This window comes from Podarcis liolepis (assembly GCF_965112155.1).
Source record: "Podarcis liolepis genome assembly, chromosome: 7".
Classification (NCBI taxonomy): Eukaryota; Metazoa; Chordata; class Lepidosauria; order Squamata; family Lacertidae; genus Podarcis; species Podarcis liolepis.
In genome coordinates this window covers 81,978,121-81,999,633 of record NC_139561.1, presented here as the reverse complement: position 1 = coordinate 81,999,633, position 21,513 = coordinate 81,978,121, and the positions used below count along the sequence as shown (strand labels likewise).

At 49.8% G+C, this 21,513-nt stretch overlaps 1 protein-coding gene across 1 annotated transcript in view; it reads left to right on the top strand.

The window, feature by feature from the left end:
• The window catches only part of CADM4 (cell adhesion molecule 4), a 138,560-nt gene that overhangs the window by 114,287 nt on the left and 2,760 nt on the right, over window positions 1–21,513 (top strand). Inside the window, exons 2-8 of the mRNA XM_083515554.1 lie at window positions 8,442–8,588; window positions 9,822–9,974; window positions 13,945–14,085; window positions 15,010–15,171; window positions 17,318–17,408; window positions 18,552–18,724; window positions 19,961–20,089. Of these exons, the coding sequence (XP_083371680.1) occupies window positions 8,442–8,588; window positions 9,822–9,974; window positions 13,945–14,085; window positions 15,010–15,171; window positions 17,318–17,408; window positions 18,552–18,724; window positions 19,961–20,089 (996 nt within the window). The remainder of the gene's footprint in view (window positions 1–8,441; window positions 8,589–9,821; window positions 9,975–13,944; window positions 14,086–15,009; window positions 15,172–17,317; window positions 17,409–18,551; window positions 18,725–19,960; window positions 20,090–21,513) is intronic.

The window sequence follows — 21,513 nt, the reverse complement described above, 5'->3', positions numbered from 1 at the left end:
CCAACCCCCTGCATTGCAGGACCAACGTGGAGCTTGACACACCCAGCCCTGAGATTTAGAGTCTCATGCTCTGTCACTGAGCTATCTAGCAATGCAAGCAGCAGTCCTCTGAAAACCCAATTGTCGTTCCCTCTGATTCGGTGGTAAAATGCTGGTTTTTCCAGGAAAAGCGCTGGGACAAAACAAAAACCCAGTGTTTGGACACCAAGCTTTCAAGCCCAGATCTGTGCCTAGAAATGCTGCACAAAAGGACATCAGGAGGTAGAGTTTGAAGGGGTGTGTGTGTGAAATTCTATATTATGCATACTGCTGAACATATCAGGTTTATTCTGTGGTGGTGGTATTAAGTTGCTAAAAGTTAGTAACCCACCACATTTCCCCCATCTGCTGAAACATACCTTTGTTATTTTGGGGGGCCTGAAATGTTGGGGCTTGAAAATCAGGGTGGGGAGAAAGAAGAATGGTGGCCTCTCTTGGACGCTGCCTTGTCAGATGGAGAGGATTTTTCCTCGCCTCATATGATTGGCCAATGGCTGTGTACAAACCACCATTATGTGCTCAACTTACATAGCACGGCTGGAATTACTGATGGATGGATCACTTTGTGTCTCCAGACTTCATCAGTTTTGCCCGAGTTCATTCTGTTCTGCCTCATGTCCACGTTAATCTGCAATCTTAAAAAGGGGAAAGGGAAATCACAGAAAAAAATCTCTTTTCGAAATATGTATTTTCGAACTTATAGGGTAAAACACATTTATAAACATGTATTTGGTGAGAAAATATGTAGATGTAAATGCAATGTGTTTCTAAATGTGTTTTACGATTTTCTATTATGTATTTTGTCCTAAAGTTACATTTTTATACGCATGTTGGCATGCAGATTTTTTTATCTGAGAACTGCGTTGCAAAATTCAGAGAAGCGCAAAGTCGGGAGAATCGCAATCTGATCCAAACATTTGGCTGGGAGGTGTGGATCAGGCTGGTGTCCTTAGAAAGGCAGATGTAGCTAAATCCCTAAGCTTCCCTTGGCGGAAATGCTTTGAGTGAATTGTTGTTCATGTGCGGCTGGCGCTGAATGGCGTGTGCGTGTGCAACCACAATCACTTAAAATCAATCTGAGAAATTTGATAGATTTATTAGTTCGTGTAATAGAGTCACATTTGCCTGGTGCATTCTCCTTGCGGTGAGCTTCCTAAAGCGGGCTTTGCCATTTGTAGACATTTTGGTTTTTTGGCTTGCAGCAAAACTGTCCTCCCCTCCCCCCCACCCCCACCCCACCCCTAATAGTGTTGGCTTATTAAGAAGACAAGGATAATTCAGGCACATAAATCTCCGCGTAGCCTGTATTTTTTGCCCTGCCAACTGCCTTCCCTTCCATCAAGCTACGTCTTCGCTTCCCTTATGCAACAAATCAGCTCCCAAAAAGCACAATCTGTCGGAAGTTCTCTTCCGCCGGCCCCACCAAAATGGATTTGCATGACCTATTGTTAGCTAGCTTGGGCTCCTGGGATGGAAACTCGGGGTAGAAGTATAAATAAATGAAGATTAAACTGTCCCCAGCCACTTCGCTGCAGAGCCAGCACAGGCGAAGTTGCTTGCATACCCTCCCAACATTTCTCCAATGAAGCAGGGATCAGCAAACTTTTTCTGCAGGGGGGCGGTCCACTGTCCCTCAGACCTTGTGGGGGGCCAGACTATTTTTTTTTGGGGGGGGGAGAATGAATTACCACAAATAACCACTGGGTTATAACCACAAATAACCCAGAGATGCATTTTAAATAAAAGCACACATTCTACTCATGTAAAAACACACTGATTCCCGGACCATCCACGGGCCGAATTTAGAAGGTGATTTGGCTGGATCCGGCCCCCGGGCCTTAGTTTGCCTACCCATGAAATAGGGAGACGTCCTATTCCATACCCTCCAACGTTTCTCCATTGAAAATACGGACGTCCTCCAGTGTTTCGCCAATGAAAGTAGGGACGTCCTAAGAAAAAGCGGAACGTTCCGGGATCAGGTCAGAAACGGGGATGGCTTCGGTAAATCTGGGAGTGTCCCTGGAAACTTGGAGGGTCTGCTCTTGGAAGAGGAGGCAGGCTGTGCAGTGCATGCGTCCGAGAGCTGGCATGATGGTATGAGGGCATCTCTTCCTACCACGCAGGTGCCAAGGGCAGGCTCTGCTCCACAGCATGCACCACTGGTGTGGATTAGATGGCTGGGGCACACATATCCTTGCCACCTTCTATCCCAGGGGTGGAAGGGAAGAAGCAAGGAAATGGTTGGATCTTAGCGGTGTTGGACTCTTGGCGCTTATTTGCTTTCCAGGCTTCGAGTTCCACGAGGGACCCACTGCAGCAGTGGGGTTAATTCCTCCACCCCTGGCACAGGGCCCTGATGGATGGGCCGGCATTTTCAAGTCGTGACCTTTAGTGAGAGGCACTTGGTTGGAATGCGTCCTCAGGAATCTCAAACAGGCTGGGGCTACGTGTGTGCCGCAAGAGGGAGCGAATGGTGCCAGCAGGCGGGAGAGGGCAAATGGGGTGGGGTGGGGAGGAAGGGGGAGCCGAGGAATGTATACAGGAGCAGAATCTCACCACGGCCTCTATCGCTTGCCATTAAAAATTCCTCCCACCTCTTGCTTAACTCCTCCAGCCAGCCGTCTTCTGTGCCTCTGTTTTGTTTGTTCGTAATTTCCATCCCACCTTTCTCGTCGAGGCCGCTGGCAATTTTTATAATAAACAAATCAACCCGAAGGACGAAAATAACGGAATGCAAATCCCTCCCACCCTTTGATGAGTGCCCCTTCTTGTGCATGCATTCCTGGCACCCACAAAGCGACAACTCGCACAACTGCTCAGTTGGCTGGGAGCGTGGTGCTGATAATGGCAAGGTTGCAAGTTTGCATGGGGCAGCTGCATATTCCTACATCACAGGGGGTTGGACTAGGGTCCCTTCCAGCTCTACACTTCTATGATTCTGTGAACTGCAAGGATTTCACGATCAAACTTTTCTGGGCACCGACCGCTTCAGATGACAGGTGGTAGCAGGAAGCTTCATAGCTGAATACTCTTGCTGTGGCACAACCAGAAAATGTGTAGTATATGAGGCATTCATTCTTTCCTTCTCTTTGACTAGGCAATGTCTGAAGAGCCATTGGGCCCGAGACCCGGGTGGAGCTTGTTTTTGCCCGACGGATGTCTAGCTTTCACACCTGTCAATTTGCGGTTTGTAAAGACGTGGGTCGTCCGAGGCCGTTCGGGGCTCTCTTCCCTGCGTGTTGTGTTCGGAATGTGAGCCGGCAAAAGTAAATGTCAAAAGTGAACTTGGATTTATGGATCAGAGCCCAGGGCACGTGCTTGTGAATTAATTCCTTTCGGGGCACGCAGATTCCGTGGCCTCCGGGGAGAGCGCATACGTATAGATGTGCCGGGTCATGTCCACACAGGGGCTTCTGCTGCTCCCGGTTCTGAGATGTTAGCATTCCGCTGGGAAGGCAGGAAGCAGTGCTGGGGTGAAGGTTGCAAGCACCAGCCCTGTCCGGCCTGAGCAACGCTGTGCGTGCAATGTCAGCCTGCCGTGGCGGACAGGTGGGGGGATCAGCGTGGGTGGCATACAGGTGCCATGTGGCTTTCAGAAATTGCTGGAGAGCAGGGCTAAAATCCCATGCGGCCAGATTCTGCCTTTTAAGGCTGTGCATTTCCTGTAGGCATTTCCAGCGCCTCTCCGTGTATGCCTCTGTGATCTTTTGTCTCTGCACCTGTGGGATGGTTTTTGTTTTTTGTTTTGCTGCGCATTTGTTCACGTCTCTGCCCATCCCTCCGCCGCTTTGAGAAATCTCTAAATAACAGCAGACGCAAAGGAGAGCATTACTGAGCATTACAGCAACGCTCATTGCCAAGGCGTGCATTCTCTTGCGTGTCCAGGCAGTGATGGCTTGCTACAGGGGAAAGCAGATATCGCTGAGGTTCCGTAATGGATTTAAATATTAGCAGAAGGTATGGGGAAGGGAACACATGTGAAATAATTTCAATGCAGGAATTTTGCACATTTGTTTAATAGGTGCAATTTATTCCCCTTGCAGAACTCGACTCTTCTTAATGCAGGGTGTTGTTTTTTTTAAGGGTGTTCTCAAGGGCTCAGTAAACCCTTTCAGGAGATACAGCCCTTGATATATATACAGTCAGGGCTAGCTGAGGTGGAAAATCACACATGCTTAGCACACAAGGCACACAGCTTCCATTCATCCCAGTGCAGCTTGTGCAGGAGAATTTCCCAGCGGGTCATTCCCGATGGGTCAGATCCATCCATCTACTCTGCTGTCATACCTTGGAGCACAAGATCCATTGCCTGAGATGGCTGCCCACAGCAGCAGTGGTGACGTTCAAAGTCTTCTGTCCCTGCAGGTCACAGTCTGCAACGAAGGGTGTGGAGGGCGCACAGGAGCAGCACTTCTGTTAGAAAAAGGGGTTGGCAACCTCAGCCCCAGGGGCCAAATGTGTCCCTCTGGGCTTCTCTATCTGGCCCTCAGGCTCCCCCCAGGCCCCACCCTTCAGGGATCTTGCTTCACGCCCTCCTTGGTTGTTTGGGCCTGGCTATGGGGATCATGTGTCGTGCTTGATGGGATGGAGGACAGAGAGGAGTGCATGAATATGTGTAGAAACTGGCCGGCTGCCGAAAGGTCCACATTTCATTGCTCTACCCACTTAGTGGCGTAGTGTGGGCACAAAATTTCAACACCTGGTGCTGCATCAGTACAGCTGTGTGCTTTCGTCACTGGGCTCCATTGAAACGGCTTCTCCATGTGAACCAGGAAGTGGCCTCTCCAGGCAATGGAATGACTCTTTTTTTCTTATCTCTGTTGCCACGATCTCCTGGGCGATGCGGACGCCACTGAATGTGCATGTGTACTCCATCTTTTTCTTTCCCTCCATGCAGCCCTAGGCACTGGCAACCCACGCTATGCCACTGTATCCACCTTTCCCTCTGGCCTGACCCACCCATGGCACGTGACCCCTCTAGAAGGATGTCCAGAAGGGAATGAGGTCCTCAGAGAGTGTCCTGGATCAGAACGTCAAGCGCTTGGCCAGAACCTTTTGTCAGGGCGCCTCCCGTCAGGGGGAGACTGGCTGGCCCAAGCTGCTAGGTCAGGGTGATCTCTGGACAGGCCTTCCTCCAATGGAAGGCCTCGCCTCGCCACCCTTTATAACTCCCTCGTTTCAGAAAGAGGGAAGAGAGCAAATTTAGCTAATGCGTTTGGAGAAGTGTTGAATGTAAAGCTCAATTTATGTAAAGCTTGCATTGTGCGGGGCTGTACGTGGCGGTGTCTTATGCAGCTCCTGGCGTTTCCGTAGCACGGATAATACTTATAAATCTCTGAATCTTATTACATCTATTAGCGTTCGGCTCTCCCTGTTTAGCATTCATTTAACATGGTGTTTCGAGGAGCTGCCGGAAAGACACGATACTGACCCCAGGCACTTGGATTTCGCGCCCGCATGTAAAGCACCCCTATCTTGAGCCTTTTGTCCTTTGCCTTGAGCACCTCTGGGCTGGAAAGGTGACTTAGGAGACCAGGCAAAAGCAAGGAGACGGTGTTGCCCTGGATGAGGCTCTGCTTCTCTTGGGAGGAGGCAATCACAAAAAAAACATACACATGATGTATGGTTTGTATTTCCTAGCCCTTGCCATCTTCCTCTGCTTCACACGCCCTGAAAGCCAATGTTCCTAAAAGGTTTTCCCCCCTCCCATAGTTGCCCCTCTGCTATCTTCATTTTGTTTTATTGCCTTTTCCATTACCACAATATCCCATAGTTTATGACTCTGTAGAATAATTGGCTTGTCTCTTGCAGGGGGGTCGTGTGTTGTTTTTTGCTTCTGATTAGACAAAGGGCTGTTGGTTGAGCATCGAAAGAGTTGGAGGGGACAAGAAGCCATTTATTTCTGCCTCACCTGCTTGGCAGGGGTCTCCTCTCACAGGCCATTGACTTATTGTCCTCTGGTCCACAGTCTAGATCATTGGGGTGGGGAATGTTTTTCAGTCCAGGTCCTCAACCTTCGAAGGAGCAACAAATGTCAATTTTATCTTTGTGTGTTTCGCTACTTTCCGTGCACAGCCTTCTCTCTACCCTCCGTCCAGGCAAACAAGAGGCTATGGTCAGTGCTCAACGGCATGTTCCAGTCAGGCAAAAACTCTCAAGCTGTGAAGCAAGGCTAGTAAGGGCTGTGGCCTGGGAAGAGTTTCACAGCCCAGATTGTGAGGCCTGGGGAGACACATGTGGCTCACAGGCCTGAGCTTCCTCAACCCTGTTCTATATAAGTCAGAAAAGTAGTTGCTGCAGATGACTCAAGTAAGCAAGCCAATCAGCACACTTTGCTGCAAATGGTTGCAGTTTGTTCAAGGCAGTGTCCCCCTCCCTCCCGTACCCGCACATGCTAGATTACATAATATTGAGTTGATTATATTTTAAAAAGTCCAATGATACAACAGTAGATGTGAAGAGAGACACATTTTAATGCACTGACTAGAGGTCCTTAGTGGTTGCAGTGAAGCCTCAAGACTGGCTGAGATGCTCTGATGTCACAGAGAGGTTGCACAGATAGGAGTTTTCGGCTGCCATTGACCAGGTTGCGTTTATGCGAGAGAAGGTCAGAATTTTTTTTAAGCAGGAGGCTAAAGTTGGAAGAGAGAGCAGGACAGAGAAACATGGGTTGGAGGAGAGGATCAGGAGAGAGAAAAGGAAACTATGCTGAGCCAAGGAGTAAAGATTGCCACGGCCAGCAGCTTGAAAATTAAGAAGGAATGAAGGTTATATATTTGGTTTGAAGCAACCGGTCAACTCTTCTGCCTCAGGCCTTTTGCTTAATATTGCACAAGTCCTACAGCAAGACACCTCTGTGCCCCTTGCGTCCTTTTATAAGACCATATAACACCGATCTTGAAAGACCTACACTGGCTCCCAGTACGTTTCCGAGCACAATTCAAAGTGTTGGTGCTGACCTTTAAAGCCCTAAACGGCCTCGGTCCAGTATATCTGAAGGAGCGTCTCCACCTCCATCGTTCTTCCTGGACACTGAGGTCCAGTGCTGAGGGCCTTCTGGTGGTTCCCTCGCTGCGAGAAGCCAAGTTACAGGGAACCAGGCAGTGGGCCTTCTCGGTGGTGGCACCCGCCCTGTGGAACGCCCTCCCACCAGATGTCAAAGAGAAAAATAACTACGGTACCAAACTTTCAGAAGACATCTAAAGGCAGCCCTGTTTAGGGAAGCTTTTAATGTTTAATAGGTTATTGTATTTTAGTGTTTTGTTGGAAGCCGCCCAGAGTGGCTGGGGGGACCCAGCCAGATGGGCGGGGTATAGATAATAAATTATTATTATTATTATTATTATTATTATTATTATTATTATTATTATTTTATTTTATTTTATTTTATTTTATTTTATTTTATTTTATTTTATTTTCCCTGGTGGCATGTGAGGGTGTGGCCCACTCATGTGATTACATTTCCTCATATAAAGCAGGTGTAGGGAACCACTGTCCCTCCAGATGTTGCTGAGCTGCAGCTCCCATCGCCCCGTCCATTGGCCATGCTTCCAGGGGCTGATGGCAGTTGTAGTAGAGATTTCCTGCATTGCAGGGGGTTGGACTGCATGACCCTCAGGGCCCCTTCCAACTCTACGGTTATACGGTTCAATGAATCCCCACACTGGATATAAAGGCTTTGACCTCCCCAGGGCTGAACTTCTAAATCCAGCCTGGAAGCCACAGTCCCAGGCTTGCCCCCAAACCCTGCCCACTCACTCATCTCTGACATAAGAAACGAATTGTGACAAGGGCTCTCCGTACATGCTCAGGAGCACTCCTTTGCTCAGTAGCACAGAAATCTGGTGAGATGGAATATGTTCAGGTGGCAGCTCCAACATCCTCTGTCAATGTTTATAATTTTGACTACGCTGTGGGTTAAACCACAGAGCCTAGGACTTGCCGATCAGAAGGTCGGCGGTTCAAATCCCCGCGACGGGGTGAGCTCCCGTTGCTCGGTCCCTGCTCCTGCCAACCTAGCAGTTCAAAGGCACCTCAAAGTACAAGTAGATAAATAGGTACCACTCCGGCAGGAAGGTAAACGGCATTTCCATGCACTGCTCTGGTTCGCCAGAAGTGGCTTAGTCATGCTGGCCACATGACCTGGAAACTGTCTGCGGACAAACGCCGGCTCCCTCGGCCAATAAAGCGAGATGAGCGCCGCAACCCCAGAGTCGGTCACGACTGGACCTAATGGTCAGGGGTCCCTTTACCTTTATGCAGGAGTTTATTCTTCACTGGTATGCAAAGAGGGGCTCGGGTGCTGGTACTCAGCCCAGGCGAATCCCTGCTCCCATTAAAGCCCCACTCGCCTCCCGTGAATGTCATGGTAACCCATTCTTTTCTTTCTCTCCCTGCACTAGCCAGAGCTCAGGAGGTCCAAGCTGAGAATGTGACCGTGGCAGAGGGCGGCCAGGCCGAGATCAACTGCAAGCTGCACCAGTACGATGGCTCCATAGTGGTGATCCAAAACCCATCCCGCCAGACGCTCTTCTTCAACGGCACGCGGGGTAAGAATGGGGCTTCGGGAACAGTGGGGTTGTAGGCTGGGCTGGAAAGCTAGAGGACCATAGAGATGGAGCTGGACGAGAAATGCCACCCACTCAATCCCAGGCCTGCCATCTGGACCAGCACCCCCTACAGGTCAGCCCACTACAGTGCAACCTGCTGCAAGAAGAGAACAAGTATCATATCAGAGGTGCTTGCAGAGCACATGGATCGAGGCGGGTTAGCCAAGCCAGATGCCTCATGGGGAAGCAAGCACTCAAACAATGTTCTTCCTTTGGGTCACTAGCCAATCTGGCCTGGGCAGTGGGGAATTGATCGGTTACACCCTGAACTTAAGAACAACCAGGTCAGAGTCCAGGGCTGACCCAAGATAGCTTGGGAACTGAGGAGGAAAGTTCAGATGGCACCCTCCCTATGCTAAGTGTATTCAACTACACACTAGGGCTGGACGATATATCAATATATCACCCAAAACAGGTTTGAAGTCCATATCATGATATCGGTTTCAGAATTATTGACCTGTCAATATATTGTGAATATATCGTGTAGGTGTGGGTGTGTTGTGCAAAAATCACCATGTGGGAAACACCGTGAAGCCAGCCAATTCTTCTCTCGCTTCCTGTAGCCCCTGTTAACCCTGCCGGCTCAGCTCTCCCCTGTCTCCTGCCAGGGGCAGCGAACCACAAGATCAGGCACCAGCAAAAATCCCAATACGGGGAAAACCCGCAAAGCCAGCCATTGCCTCTATGTAGCTCCATCCTTATTTCAGACATTGTGATATATCTGTATATCATGATGTCTCGCTGGTGATATATCACTATGTTGAAAACCAGATATCATCCAGCCCTAGACACTTCTGCAGCTTTCGGTAGCAGCCCTAAATCTTCCTGCCCGAGGCATCTGCTGCATTTTGCCTAATGGTGGGGCCGGCCTGGACTGAGTGATCCTCACTTAGAGAAGCCATGAACAGCACCTCCATGCCACCTGGCATCTTGTCTCAAATAGAGACAGTCCCTTGAGAGAAAGTGGGGAAACCCCCTCCCCAAGACTGTATTTTTATTGCTTCTTATGTATTTGAATTCTATGGAATGCAAGTTGCAGCACGAAATAAAACATAAGAAATAAAAGAAGCAATGGAAATACAATTGAAAACTGTACAGCATCACACCCTGATGACACTCTTCTCATTTCACTGGTCCATAACATGAGACACCTTTTCCTCACCCTCCTTACAGCCCTGAAGGATGAGCGGTTCCAGCTGGTGGAGTTCACCCAGAAGCAAGTCCGCATTGTGCTCTCCAATGCCCGCCTGGAAGATGAGGGCGGCTACTTCTGCCAGCTTTACACAGAAGACACGCACCACCAGATCGCCATCCTCACTGTGCTGGGTACGTGCCGCTTTCCCGCTCCTGCCACCTCTGCCAACAGCTGCCGCCGCCCTATTTCAGGATTGCAACATAAACTGGAAGAAAGAGGAGTTACAGTACCATATCCATGAATAATAATAATAGTTGTTATTATTCCTAAAGCACCCTCTTCGGTCCACCCAGATCCTCTGGGTCTTCTGCAACAATCGAAACACATCACAGATACATTAAAGCCAATTAAGATTTTTTAAAAATAAATACTAACAAAACCCACAAGCACAGTTTTCAGAGAATCATGGAACTGGAATGAAATGGGGTGATCCTCTAGCCTAACCTTCGACTGGGCTCATTGCCAGAAATGTTGGCACAGGCGATGGCTAAGGACGGATGGAGCCACTCTAGGTCTACGTGGAACAACAGAAGCCTCAGAAAGCACCGCTTGCGTATATATTCAGCTTGTTAAATCCAACTAAAAAGTTAGTGGAATTGAAAGATGTGGCAGGTGTCCAAATAGTTTTTCATCCAGTCCTGGTACCTTTGTGACCTTTGGCCACAGGATGCTGGAAGGTGGGAGCAGGTTAGCAAGAAGGTCGGTCCGTTCTTACCTTGCGGTGTTATGATGAATTAAGGCCAGTGCAGGCCTTGTGCAAAATTTATTTATATCCCCACCCTCCCAAGGGAGCCAGGGCAGCAAGCACACCTGTGATAAAGCAATCAAAACATATTTTTAAAGAAATCCAAAATTTCGGATTTTTAAAACACAGATACCTCAGGTTGAAGTAGCATCGGGATAAGTATTTTCAGGTTGTGCGCTGCGGCGACCTGGAAGTAAAGGGATGCGTTACTTCCGGGTTTTGCCACTCACGCATGCGCAGATGGTCAAAATGACGTCACGTGCATGCGTGGAAGCGGTGAATCGCGACCCACGCAGATGCGCGGACGCGGGTTGCATTTGTTTCTGGATGCGAATGGGGCTCTGGAAGGAATCCCATTCACATCTAGAGGTACCACTGCATTTATTTTTTGAGGGGAAAGGGTCCCGGAACTCTGTTCCAGAGAGTTCCGGCTGAAAACAAAGCCCTGGTAATTATAATAATTTCTCTCTCACACAGCTTTCATAGAATCTTAGCATTGGAAGGGACCCCAAGGGTCATTTAGCCCAACCCCCAGCAATGCTAGATCATACATGACCGATGGCCATCCAAACTCTGCTTAAAAACCCTCCAGGAAGGAGAGCCCACAGCCTCCCGAGGGAGTCTGTTCCACTGTCAAGCAGCTCTTACTGTGAGGAATCATAGAATCATAGAGTTGGAAGAGACCACAAGGGCCATCGAGTCCAACCCCCTGCCAAGCAGGAAACACCATCAGAGCACTCCTGACATATGGTTGTCAAGCCTCTGCTTAAAGACCTCCAAAGTAGGAGACTCCACCACACTCCTTGGCAGCAAATTCCACTGTCAAACAGCTCTTACTGTCAGGAGGTTCTTCCTAATGTTTAGGTGGAATCTTCTTTCTTGTAGTTTGGATCCATTGCTCCGTGTCCGCTTCTCTGGAGCAGCAGAAAACAACCTTTCTCCCTCCTCTATGTGACATCCTTTTATATATTTGAACATGGCTATCATATCACCCCTTAACCTCCTCTTCTCCAGGCTAAACATGCCCAGCTCCCTTAGCCGTTCCTCATAAGGCATCGTTTCCAGACCTTTGACCATTTTGGTTGCCCTCCTCTGGACACGTTCCAGTTTGTCAGTGTCCTTCTTGAACTGTGGTGTCCAGAACTGGACACAGTACTCCAGGTGAGGTCTGACCAGAGCAGAATACAGTGGAATACAGAATACAGAATACAGTGGCACTATTACTTCCCTTGATCTAGATGCTATACTCCTATTGATGCAGCCCAGAATTGCATTGGCTTTTTTAGCTGCCGCGAGGAAGTTTTGCCGAATGTTTAGTCGGAATCTCCTTTCTTACAACTCGAAGCCATTGGTTTGAGTCCTACCCTCCGGAGTAAGAGAAAACAAGCACGCTCCCCCTTCCATGTGACAGCCCTTAAGATATTTGAAATGGCTATCATATCTCCTCTCAGCCTCCTCTCTTCCAGCTCTGATCAAGCAACTCCTCATGTTGTCCTGTTGCTTGAGGTGTGACTAGGCGGGCCTCAGGTTGCTTTGCCTTGTCTTCCAGTAAGACAACCAGCTTGCGCTTGCTGCAAGTGTCCTGCTCCTTGTTCTCTGGCAGAATGACAAACATGGCGCAGGTGTTGCAGGTCAATGCAGCAGCTCCCCTGCCCTCCATGTCTCTGGCCCTATGCCCACCAAGAGACAGAACTCTGGGCCTCCCCCTTAAACTCCCTCACAAACACCCCTGTTTGTGAGGTCTGGTCACAAGCTCCCAGGACCTGCGCTGAGCTAAGTTTGACTTCCCCCAAAGAATCCTGGGAAATTTCATTTGTTCAGGGCTCTGGGAATTGCAGCTCTCTGCACGACAAACTAAGGTCCCCAGGATTCTTTAGCCATAAATATATGGTGTGGTGTGGATGTGGCGAGATGGAGAGGGAGACAGAAAGCTGCCTCGTCGAGTCAGATCGCTAGTCCGCCTCGCTCAGTCTCCCTAGGCTTTCAGAAAGGAGGCTTCCTGCAACCTTAACTGAGACCTCCTCCTGCATGCAGAGACCTTCTGCATTCCCCAGCCTGTAATTTCAAGTGCCTACCTAACCTCCCACACAATCACTAGACATTCATATGCTTCTTTTAAGGCCAAGCATTGACAACCCGTATGATCATGCTCCGAATCAGTATGCTGTATAATTTGCCCAAAGGAAGGGGTGGGGAAGCCTCCACATTCTGCACTAACAGAAGCTAAATCAGGTATTCTTAGGAAATTATGCAAATGTCTGCTGCTTTTCCATAATTCTAATTTTGCAACTGGGGCTGGGCGAGGGGGGGGGTGTCTGTGACAACGAAGAGCAATGCAGAGCAACAAAATCCCATTTCCTGACTCTGATATTCTGTTCACTTGCATCTGTGGCTTCCGAGGTGTTTATTTCCCCCCACCCTAATTTAAGGCCTGTTTGTTTTTTTTTGACCTGAAAGTGGAATTTCCCAGGATGCATTTGTACTGGTGATCTTGAGGAATCCTGGAACAGTCACAAAGGCCCACCTGAAGAGCTCACCACCCTTGCCGTTGGACCCCCTAGTTAGTGGTGGGGAACTGGCGGCCTTCCAGATGATGTTCCATCTTCTCTGACCACTGGCCACACTGGCTGGGGCTGGTGGAAGCTGCCACTGGGGGTTACCTGCTTACCCAGTGACAGGGCCTTCTCAGTGGTGGCTCTCCATTTGTGGCATGTCCTCCTTAGTGAGGTGCATCTGTCTCAGGCATTGGGTGGCTGAAAGGTTGCTGGAAGCGCTGGAATTATTAGCTATGAGAGTGTGGGCTATTGGGTTTCATAAATAAAATTTTAACTGGGTTTTCTTTTTTGAAGGTCTTGCCAGTTTTTAAAAGATTGTTTTGAGATGTTTTAGTTCAGGGGTGGCCAGCTTCCAAGAGACTGTGATCTACTCACAGTTAAAAACTGGCAGAGATGTACCCCCTTTTGGGGGGTTCAGGTCAAAGTTATTGAGCTTTTTTATAGAGAGGAGAAGAGCCCCGTTTTTAGGGGTGCAGGTCAAAGATCTAGAGCTTTTTTTAGGGGAGCCAAAGTTTCTGAGCTTCTTCGGGGGGAGCCAGTGATCTACCACAGATGTCCACTGATCTACCAGTAGATCTCGGTCTACCTATTGGACATGCCTGTTTGAGTTGTATGCTATTATAGGATATAAATTGAATAAAACATTTGAAGGACCACAAGTTCCCCACTCCTTCTCTGGTTGGGTTTACCAGATCCGAGACTGATTTGGGTGCCTGTGGAGGTGATGCTGTGGTGGGATCCGGTGCTGTGTTTGAGACAGCCCCACTGCCTGCCCCATAACCCAACTGCTGTTCCTTACAGTGCCCCCTGACAACCCCTTGGTGGAGATCAAGGAACAGGCCGTGGAAGGAGGAGAAGTGGAGCTCACCTGCAGCGTCCCCAGGTCACGCCCTGCTGCCACGCTGCGCTGGTACCGGGACCGGGACCGGAAAGAGCTGAAAGGTGAGGGAAGGAGGGAGGAAACCAGGGACTTAGCTTCCGGCAGGAGTTTGGCCCCAAAGCTGCAGAGCTGTGAATTCCCATGCCAGCTGACCTTCCGAAGTGGAATGTGCAGAACGGGACATAATTTTCCTTTAGATTTTTCTCCTACTTGGGTGAAGCAATAATAATAATAATAATAACCATCAAAAATGCATATCTTAGGGTGAAACAAATAATTTAGGGTGAAATAAATTTGGAAACGTGTGCACTGAGATGAAATACATATTTAAATATTATTTTATGCACTTAAAAAAAAAATACAGTAGTGGAACAGAATGTACACATGTGAACCTGGTAGGAACTGATCTGTCGTTGGGGACAGGAGTTAGCTTAGTACTGGGATATCCAGTTAATACACTTCTAGAACGTGCGGGCTCTTTTTCAGCTTGGGATCGGTTTTAGGGAGCGTCTCCCCAATAAAGTTTGTCATCTCCAAACGCCTGAGGCTGCATCCATATGTCTCTTTAACTGCACCATATACACGAGCTGAGTTTATTAGCAGCTACTCCTACTCTTCCCCCTGCCTGCCCAGAAAATACTTAAAATAGAAGGGCTTTTTGGCATCTTAAAGGCAGATGTTTCTTTTGGGGCTCCTTTTAGACTCGTAAGTAGGCTGCTTCTGGGTCTCTCCCAGCGCTTCTTGGCTGCCAGGAACAAGTTCTCTGCGCTTGCGTTGGAGGCAAGTAGGAGTAATGTTATGCGCTCCTACCCCTCCCGAGCACGGCGGTTGCATTTTAATTGTATGTAATTTAAAAATTAGAAAAGGAGAAAAGAGCCCCGCGGCAAGGCGTGACGCCTTAACTCAGCTTTAAAGGGACGTTTGCAGGCGCTCGGCGGGGCTGGCCAGCGGGGCTGGTGCACATGTTCTTTGTTTCTCCCCCCCAGGAATAGGCAGCAAGCAGGAGAACGGGAAAGTGTTCAGCATCACCAACGTGGTGCGCTTCCGGGTGGAGCGCAGGGACCACGGCAGCGTCGTGACGTGCGAGGCCACCCACCCCACGCTGCGTGGGCAGCGGAAGGAGACGCAGTACGTGCTAGATGTACAGTGTAAGTGACCGCAGGGGCCTTGCTGGCGGGGGAAGAGGGTAAAGGCAGGGTTGGCATCAAGCGGCAGGGCTGCAGTGCATTCTGTGCCCAGCTGGGCCCCTTTATTCTCCCCTTCTCCTTTGGGTAGGGTGGGCGGAGGTTACAGAGCTGTGGGCCTCTGGCTCTAAACCACTGGGCCTCTTGGGCTTGCTGCTCAGAAGGTTGGCGGTTTGAATCCCCGCAATGGGGTGAGCTCCCGTTGCTCTGCCCCAGCTACTACCAACCTAGCAATTCGAAAGCACACCAGTGCAAGTAGATAAATAGGTACTGCTGCGGCGGGAAGGTAAATGGCATTTCCGTGCGCTCTGGTTTCCATCATGGTGTTCCGTTGTGCCAGAAGCGGTTTAGTCATGCTGGCCACATGACCTGGAAAGCTGTCTGTGGACAAACGCCGGCTCCCTCGGCCTGAAAGCAAGATGAGCGCTGCAACCCCATAGTCACCTTTGACTGGACATAACTGTCCAAGGGTCCTTTACCTTTTACTTCTCTTGGAGGAATGAATGCCCAGGGCAAGAGAGCAGGGGGCTTCCAGAAGGGAATTTAATGGCTTATTTATTGAATTTCTATACCACCCTTTATCCGAGGATCACAGGGATGTCTTACAGTATGAAAACACACAAAAAACAGCACAATGTCATAACAAGCAAAACCATAATGTTCCCCTTCCTCCCAGCTTAAAAGGCCGTAGATTGCTTGGGAGGCCTGGGAGAAGAGGAATGTTTTTGCCTGGCGCCTAAAGATATGTAATGAAAGCACCAGGTGAGCCTTCCTGGGGAAAGCAGGGAGTCACCTCAGAAAAGTCCTGTCATCTCCCTCCAGAGCTGCTGTGGAGGGCACACATGAAGAAAGGCCTGAGATGTTGGTCACAGGCTGGTTCATATGAGGAGAGGTGATCCTTGAGGTATTGCTGTCCTTAGCCGCTTAAGGTTTTATTCATCAAAAGCAGCACTTTGAATTGGGCTCATAAACTAATTGGCAGCCAGTACAAGGCTGGTGTAATATGCTCAAGTGAGCAAGCAACCTGGCCACTTCATTGTGAAATCGGTGCTGTTGATGACCCTACAGTTCTTTCTCAGCAACCTTCCAATGACATCGTCGTCTAAGCGCCAGCCCATATGTTTATTTATTTTTACGTTCAAAACGGATTTCCCCTTGCCGTGGAAAATCCAATAAGTGAAAATAACCTGCTCTACATCTGCAGACACTGCTAGTGAATGTGTGAGTGTGCAGGCGCTGACAGAGGAGGTCATGGCTGCTTTGCTCCTCCCTGGTGGCTCTTCCACTGCTCTCTGCAGGTTTGTGGTTTAGCTCTCGTCCCCCACACACCACAACCACAACCAAGGTTTGCACTTGGGAGCTGAACCATGCGTCTGAGTTTGGACTACACACTTAAGGCAAGCCATGGCTTAGCTCAGTGCAGCAGCTAAACCCCAAGGAGAGGACCAAAGAGGCTGCAATCTCCTCTCTGGGAGCCTGCACACTCACACGCATCCATGCCAAACCATTGGTTGGCTCCATGTGGCATGTGGACCAGAACTCAGTGCAATGCAGACCTGAGCCTAAACCACGTGCCTTTTAAAAGCAATGCAGAAAAACCCTGGTTCAGAGACCCTGTTCAGTGGTGTGGTGGGCGAACTCAGATCTCTTCTGAAATTTCCAACACATTTTCTTCAGTGGGCTCTCAATTTCCTTGCATGTTCAATTTCCTTGTAGTGTAATAAGTGTCATTTTGGTGTTTCTGTTTATATATACTGGATATATAGATCTCCTTGCTTTTTATGCATACAGTTTTCTATCGCTTATTTTCGTGGGTGATGCAAAAATCCAGGGAAACTGTTCCAGCCTTCCTTTGCAATCTAACATTCTTTCTATGGCAAGGCAGCTCTTTTAGAAGGAAGAGACAAGGAGGAGGGATGCATGTATTGCTATCAGCCACAATGCCAGTGAAAACCTTAATTCCAGGCTTCTAATGGCTCTGACGTCTGAAGGAAGCGTTTCCTTTCCACGGCGAGGGCTGCAAATTGTCGGGCCTTGCTTGAGAAGTGTGACTGTTCTGTGCACGGGCTGATTCGTGACCTCCTGTTTATTCTCTCTATTTCCACCCCAGTCGCTCCCACAGCCAGGATCCATCCGTCTCAGGGGGTGATGCGGGAAGGAGACACTTTAGTTCTGACTTGTGACGTCAAAGGCAACCCGCGGTGAGTACTTCCGCAGGATGGGGAAAGCCATAATTAGAGGAGAGGCTGGAGGTGGGGGTGAGCAGGGGAGGGCAGGTTCTGGAATAGAAACACAGGAAGTTGCCTTGGACTGAGTCAGACAGGTCCACCTGCCTCCAGACTGCCTGTCCTATCAGACAGTCCTAGCTCCTGGGTTTCAGGCAGAGCCAGTCCTTCTCAGCCCTACCTGCAGGCCATTTTCAAAACCTGCTTGACCACAGGCAAAAGAAGTGGGCATAGATGCTTCTCCGAAGCCTCTTCTGCTCTTATTCAAAAAACTCCTGCCTGTCTATTTCAGGAGAAGCTGCTTTGACTCTCCAGAGTCCACTTCCATCAGGCCCAGCAACATGCTTGTAGTCCAGCAAAATCTTGGGGGGGGGGCTGGGCGGGAGGTGGGTTGCATCAGGTTAGCCATCCCTCATCCTCAGGCCCTGCTATTGGGCAGCTGGAAGAAAAGGAGTTTGATATCCCGCTTTATCACTACCCGAAGGAGTCTCAAAGCGGCTAACATTCTCCTTTCCCTTCCTCCCCCACAACAAACACTCGGTGAGGTGAGTGGGGCTGAGAGACTTCAGAGAAGTGTGACTAGCCCAGGGTCACCCAGCAGCTGCATGTGGAGGAGCAGGGAATCAAACCCGGTTCACCAGATCACGAGTTCATCGCTCTTAACCACTACACCACACTGGAGATAGGCCACATCCTCTGAGCAGTAGGCATAACAGAGGGCATTTGGGGCAGGCTTTCCTTCTTCTGAGACATGACGAAAGCAGCACCTGCTGGAAACTTCATAAGACCCCCATCCTTGCTCTGTGGCACCTCTTCCCTGTACACGCGGGGCAAATTGTCCTTGCCTTTCTATATCGCTCTGACTGATGGATACAATTCCCGAGCGGAGTTATTACTTGAGCGCCCCTTGATCCAGCCACTCGGCTCCGTGTCCCATCCATCACGGGCTCTGGCAGCGCTTGCCGCAAATAACCTTGATGGAAGGAAGGAAAGTGGTGTGTGTTTGTGTGTGCTCATGTGGAGGAGATGAGGCGCTTGTGACCCGCAGGGGCCACCGGAGATGGGCGTTGGGAGGAGAGGGGTAAGGTTAACGCCGGCTGTCCTGACTTCTGCCCTCAGCCCCACGGACATCAAGTGGAGCCGAGCCAACGACTCGTTGCCGGAGCGGGCCTTGACGGAGGGAGAGGTGCTGACCATCCCCAGCCTCAGCATGCTGGATAACGGAACCTACCTGTGCCAGGTGGCCAACAAACATGGCCGCTCGTCGGACCAGTATGTGCTGGTGGTTTACGGTAAGCAACACTTGTTCTCTGCTGCTCTAGAGCTCACCTGCTCCGGCCCCCTCTCCTAAGCTCAGCCCAGAACCCCCAAGTTCACTGCTGTCCTGATGTTCACATGCGGCAGGTGAGGAGTTAAAAGTCTGTTTCAGGGTCAGTGGGAGGCGGGGGGTGTCACATGACTAAACGTTTTTAAAACCCCGCACATAGAAAGTTAGCCTGTCAGGAATAAACCTTTCTGCTTGCCAAATATTTTTTTCCTTTGTTCGGGTGATGTGAGTCATGTGAGAGTTATAGTTAGCTGTTTCTGATGACCAGACCCCTCCCCCCCAAAAAACACACCCTTTCTTTTTTCAAATTTTTTAATTGATTTTCCAAATTTATAACAAACAGAAAAAACAAGCAAACATATATCCTCACTGTTAATATCCCAATTTTGCTATCATTGTTAAGAGACTTCCTTGAATCCCCCTAGCTGAGTTTCCATATAGGTCATTGTAGCAGTTTTCCAATACTACTTTTAAATAAAATTAACTTAATCGATTAACATCTGTGGAACCACGCCCTTTCTTCCTGGTCCAGATTAAGGGTCTTAGGTGCTGTCCCCTAATGCCAGGGGTGGGGGACCCGTGGCCCTCCAAATGTCGGTGGAGTGCCAGTCCCATCACCATCCTGGCTGGGGCTGGTGGGCCGCCACTTCCTTACTCTTGCTCATACGGCAGCGTCTCTCAACGGAGGTGTTTGCTTTCCCCCTGCCAGGAGGGCAGCCAAAAATAGGGTCGGCTCAGGTCCTCTTTAGGGACGCGGGTGGCGCTGTGGGTTAAACCACAGTGCCTAGGACTTGCTGATCAGAAGGTTGGCGGTTTGAATCCCCGCAACGGGGTGAGCTCCTGTTGCTCGGTCCCTAGCAGTTGGCAGGAAAGCACGTCAGAGTGCAAGTAGATAAATAGGTACCGCTCCAGCAGGAAGGTAAACGGCGTTTCCGTGCGCTGCTCTGGTTCGCCAGAAGCGGCTTAGTCATGCTGGCCACATGATCTGGAAGCTGTACACCGGTTCCCTCGGCCAATAAAGCAAATGAGCGCCACAACCCCGGAGTCGGTCACGACTGGACCTAATGGTCAGGGGTCCCTTTACCTTTACCTTTACAGGTCCTCTGCCCTGGCCCATACCAAGGTATGAAGCTCACGGAGGGCACCGCCTTCAGCCACCCACCCTGCCTCTCACACCTTAACCTTTCCCTGTCTTTGGCAGACCCCGGGGCCATTGTGGAGGCCCAGACTTCAGTGCCCTATGCCATTGTCGGGGGCATCCTGGCGCTCCTGGTCTTCCTCGTCATCTGTGTGCTTATAGTCATGGTGTGGTGCTCCATCCGGCAGAAAGGTCAGTGTCAGAAACCAGCCAGGCAGATAAGAGACACGAGTGCTGATTTATAGAAGGAAAGCTGGGTTGCTGCATGGCTAGCATCTATCTCTCACCACTGATCTAAGAAACTGCCTTGCAGCACAGTCATTTCATCTCTCTCTCTCTCTCTCTCTCTCTCTCTCTCTCTCTCTCTCTGTGTGTGTGTGTGCGTATTCAAAAAGCATATTTCTAGCCTTGGGGTTGGAGTGAGGAGCTTGAAATGATAAAAGCAGGGAGACCCCGCAGGGCTTGGGAGTGAGGCTTCCTGCCACCGTAGGAAGGACTTTGTGGCTCCTAAAACCAGCCTCTCTCACAGTCTTTCCTAATCCTCTTTGTACGTGGGGAGGAGAACGCTACGGCTGTGTACACAATTGCCGGCTTAAAACACAGCGAGGTGGGTTTTTTCCTCAATTCGGATCAAAGGTGGTTTGCAGAGAAATGGATCCAAGCTTAGTATTTCAAAAAAAACAACAACACCAGAAACCTACAGGATGCATAATGTACAGGATATGTGTACACCACTTGCATTTCTCTTCTAGCCACTCACGGCCAGCTGCAGATTTCGGAGAGGAATTCTTGGGCAAGACACTCAATGAGTTCCCATTCTCCTTGTGGCCTCTCACTTGCTTGCCCTCTCCCTCTGACCCCAGTCTGCACCTCTGCCCCCAAAGGAAGGAGAAGCAGAGAAATCTGCTCCTTCGGTTCCCACAGCTGGTTGGAGAGGGTAGGCCAGCCGCCCATGGCAGCAATCAGGAACTTGAGATTTCGGGGCTCAGCCAGTGAGCGATGGTACCAAGCCCTGGCGCCAACTTGCAGTGTAACCACCCGGCTGGTTTGGGGTGCATGTGTTCTGAAGGAGGAACATTCTGCTCTCCTCCGATTGCCACTGCACACCCCCTTGGCTGTGGGTACACTCGCTAAAGAGCAGAACCTGATATTCTCTGCCTTCCAGAATTCCTCTTCCTTGATCGTAGCTATTGCTGAACGTTAAGTCCAGTGGGGACGTATGTGCTGGCGATGTGTCTTCAGAGCCATTCCAACGTGAGGGTGACAGAGTGTGGCTTTCATGCAAACAGAAATAGTGGCCAAAGCGAGGATCTGTTCTCTAGTTGTGGGATGAGGACCAACACATGTAATTAGAGTTGTGATTCCTGCACCGCAGGGGGTTGGAATGGGAGACCCTTGGGGTCCTTTCTGAAGTGAAGGACATGAGGCAGGAGTTGATAATGCAGGTGAGCTGCAAGCAAGCTGCCGGCCAGCTCTGTGGAGGCTCCTTTTATTGACACAATATGCAAACCCAGGCAGATACATTTTGGGCTGTGACCTGCACACATCTTCCAGTCCCGAGATCGTGGGGTGGTACAAAGTTATTTTGGCCCCTGTTTCCACCGCGTCATTTTCCC